Source organism: Hippocampus comes, unplaced genomic scaffold, assembly GCF_001891065.2.
Source record: "Hippocampus comes isolate QL1 unplaced genomic scaffold, H_comes_QL1_v1.1 scaffold33, whole genome shotgun sequence".
NCBI classification, from domain to species: Eukaryota; Metazoa; Chordata; class Actinopteri; order Syngnathiformes; family Syngnathidae; genus Hippocampus; species Hippocampus comes.
Genome location: NW_017804842.1, coordinates 1,500,046 through 1,502,676, shown reverse-complemented (window position 1 = coordinate 1,502,676; position 2,631 = coordinate 1,500,046). Strand labels below are relative to the sequence as shown.

At 52.3% G+C, this 2,631-nt stretch overlaps 1 protein-coding gene across 1 annotated transcript in view; it reads right to left on the bottom strand.

Annotated features, from left to right (window-relative positions):
• Nucleotides 1-5: 5 nt before the first annotated feature.
• Nucleotides 6-2,631, bottom strand: part of LOC109516834 (putative monooxygenase p33MONOX) — a gene marked incomplete at its 3' end in the record, with an annotated part of 14,528 nt that continues 11,902 nt past the window's right edge. Inside the window, exon 9 of the mRNA XM_019871632.1 lies at nucleotides 6-109. Coding sequence (XP_019727191.1) covers nucleotides 6-109 — 104 coding nt within the window. The remainder of the gene's footprint in view (nucleotides 110-2,631) is intronic.

Sequence of the window (2,631 nt, the reverse complement as noted above, 5' to 3'; positions counted from 1 at the left end):
GCTGCCCTCTGGGCGTCGGGCCCATCGGCCAACCGGGAGGTCGCCTGTGACTTCATGACCTCCGCGGCACTGGGCTTGTGGACGCCACGGTATGCCTGCAGTGCAAAGCCTGCTGGGTTTAAAAAGAAAAAGAAAGAAAGGAAAAAAAAAATGCAGGGAGAAGCAGGTCAGCGCCTCACTTTTATAAACATACAATTGCCACTTGGAACGTTGGGCAACGAGCCCCATGCTGCTTCACCAAGTTTCTAGACAAAGTCTATCTCATCGCATAGAAGCAGCCTCCTCTGGAAACACTGGATGAACAAAGACATCCTCGAAAGTGCACCTACCCAAAGTCATGCATGCGGCAGCAAAAGGCTTCAATGTCTTGCCAGCATGTCAAATCTCGCTCCTCCACAGCTCTCTGCGTGAAACTGATCCTCCTCTGTTTGTGCTTTATATGCAGCCATCCAAAATAGGCAGCAGTCTGAAGGTCGTCCTTTCACTCATTAACTGGAAGCCAGCCTTTTGTTGGCATTTTGTTTTGCTTTCCAAACTCATGAGTCATGTTGCTCGATTTATTCGTAAACAGACGGTTGTTTACACTGTGGCTTGGAACTTTGGCGAGGCACGTGCTGCTTCACAAAGTCTAACGGCAGCTGCAGGATTACCCACAAAGCAGTCGATGTCCTTACACAGGGACGAGAGAGTTGAGGACAAAAGTGGGGAAAATCATACTCTGGGGGGGTGCCAGGAAAATTGACCAACCTGCTCGTCGCGTGCCACTCTCCCTCCCACTAGAATGGATGCAGCGTCTGTAAAGCTGATGTTTAAGCTGCCAGAATTTAGCCACAGTCTTTGGACCAAACATTCTTCGGGCCAAAGCAGAGGACCCGGAAAGCATCATGGGAGGTAAACGCCAACTCACAAGGCTTCGGCGGTGAGGTCTTAAGTGTCAGAAAGACCTTTGAAGGATTGTGTTCCAGGTGCAGCGCAAGTTCAAGGGCTGATGTTGGAGCTGATCAGAGAGCACCAGTCCCTGTTTCCCAGAGTTCCTGCGTATACTGCCAGAGGGTTTCGCGCTTCGCCCGGTGCTCTCAGACGACCGCATCTGCACCAGCCGCCCTGCCTTCGCCAGATGTCGCTACCGCTTATTGCAGAGCGGTGCAGAGAGCCGGGACACGCTACTAGGTACCTTCTGGATTTCTGACTGTGAAATCACGCTCTCAACCATCTCTAAATCCTGCATGAAGACCCTTTAACCCACAGGGGGCAAAAATATTCACACTAAAATCCAGTGGATTTAGAATAGACCCTCAAGGAACATTGACGGCTCTGTTAACATCGCATCATCATCATCGGCAGCGATTGAAAGAACTAACACATCCATTTTGACAAAGTGAGAAGTCAGTGTAGATACCTGTTTGACTTGTTGCTGCAGCTTTATCCCCTCAGCTGCAGCCACGTCAGAGGTAACCTCAGACAACAAGACTTTCCTTGGCCATCGCTACACCTCGTCGCATCCGAAAATCTGCTTCTACCCGCTACCTTCCTCAAGTCAGCCCCTGCAGAACCACGGCCAGGAGAAGACGAGAGATCTACATCAGTGCCTAACCACCGGTGGATCATCCCCCGCAAATGTTTGTAGCTGGATGGAGGTCTGGACCAGTCTGGGAGAGGCAGGCGACAGAGGTGGCAAAAGTACTCACAGTCTGTAATTGTGTAGAAATACGGAGACTTGTGAAAAAAAAAATACTCTGGTATAAGCTGCAGTACGGATTCAACTCGTTTACCTATTAAAAGTAGAGATCTGTTTTCAAGTGCAGGGAGTGAAAGTTAAAAGTCATTCAAGAAAGTAATACTATCTACTTAAATCCAGTAACGAAACATTTGTACTCTCTTACCCCGCAGCAGTGGCAGGCGAGCACCTGTGGAGTTCCAGCGCCACCCAGATCGCAGGGGCAGAAGGCGAGGGTCCCCAAGCGGCCGGCGGAGGCGGCAGTGAGGTGCAGGAAGACAGCACCCCATCGGATTATGACAACCTGAACAGAGCGCCTTCTCGTCAGACCATGGAGGATGTCGCCGGTGAACATTTCGACCCCAACGGTGAGGGCAACTCCGGCGAGGAATCAGAGGAGGCGTGGCAGACCGTAGACGACTCCTCGTCGTGGTCCTCCTGCGAGGTTTTACAGCCGGACCAGGGCAGCGATCCCGAGGGTCGAGTTGGTCCTGACTTGAAACCGATGAGATCCCCCTCGAGTCAAGCTGCAGAAGATGACAAACACCTCGACGGTGACACGGAAAGTGACCTTGACGGAGGACGCCATCTGAACACGCCGACATCCGGCTCGATCCTCAGCCCCCTCAGCACCGGCAGCTCAGAGGTGTTCCTCCCGTCTGGCCCTCCGGAACCTTCAGCATCCGAGCCCGATGATGCTGAGTCGCTCCTGACTGAACTTCGACAGCAGATGGCCCAGCAGAGGAGCGAGTACCAGGCTAGGATACACAGGTACAAAAATACAAAAGGTTTTTGGCCTCCGTGCTGTTTTCGACCAAATGACAATTGATCACGGAAAAGTGGATGCTGCACTCTCACCACAGGTTAGAGCGCTGCAACGACGCCCTTGAGCGGCAGGTGGCCGCACTGCGCGA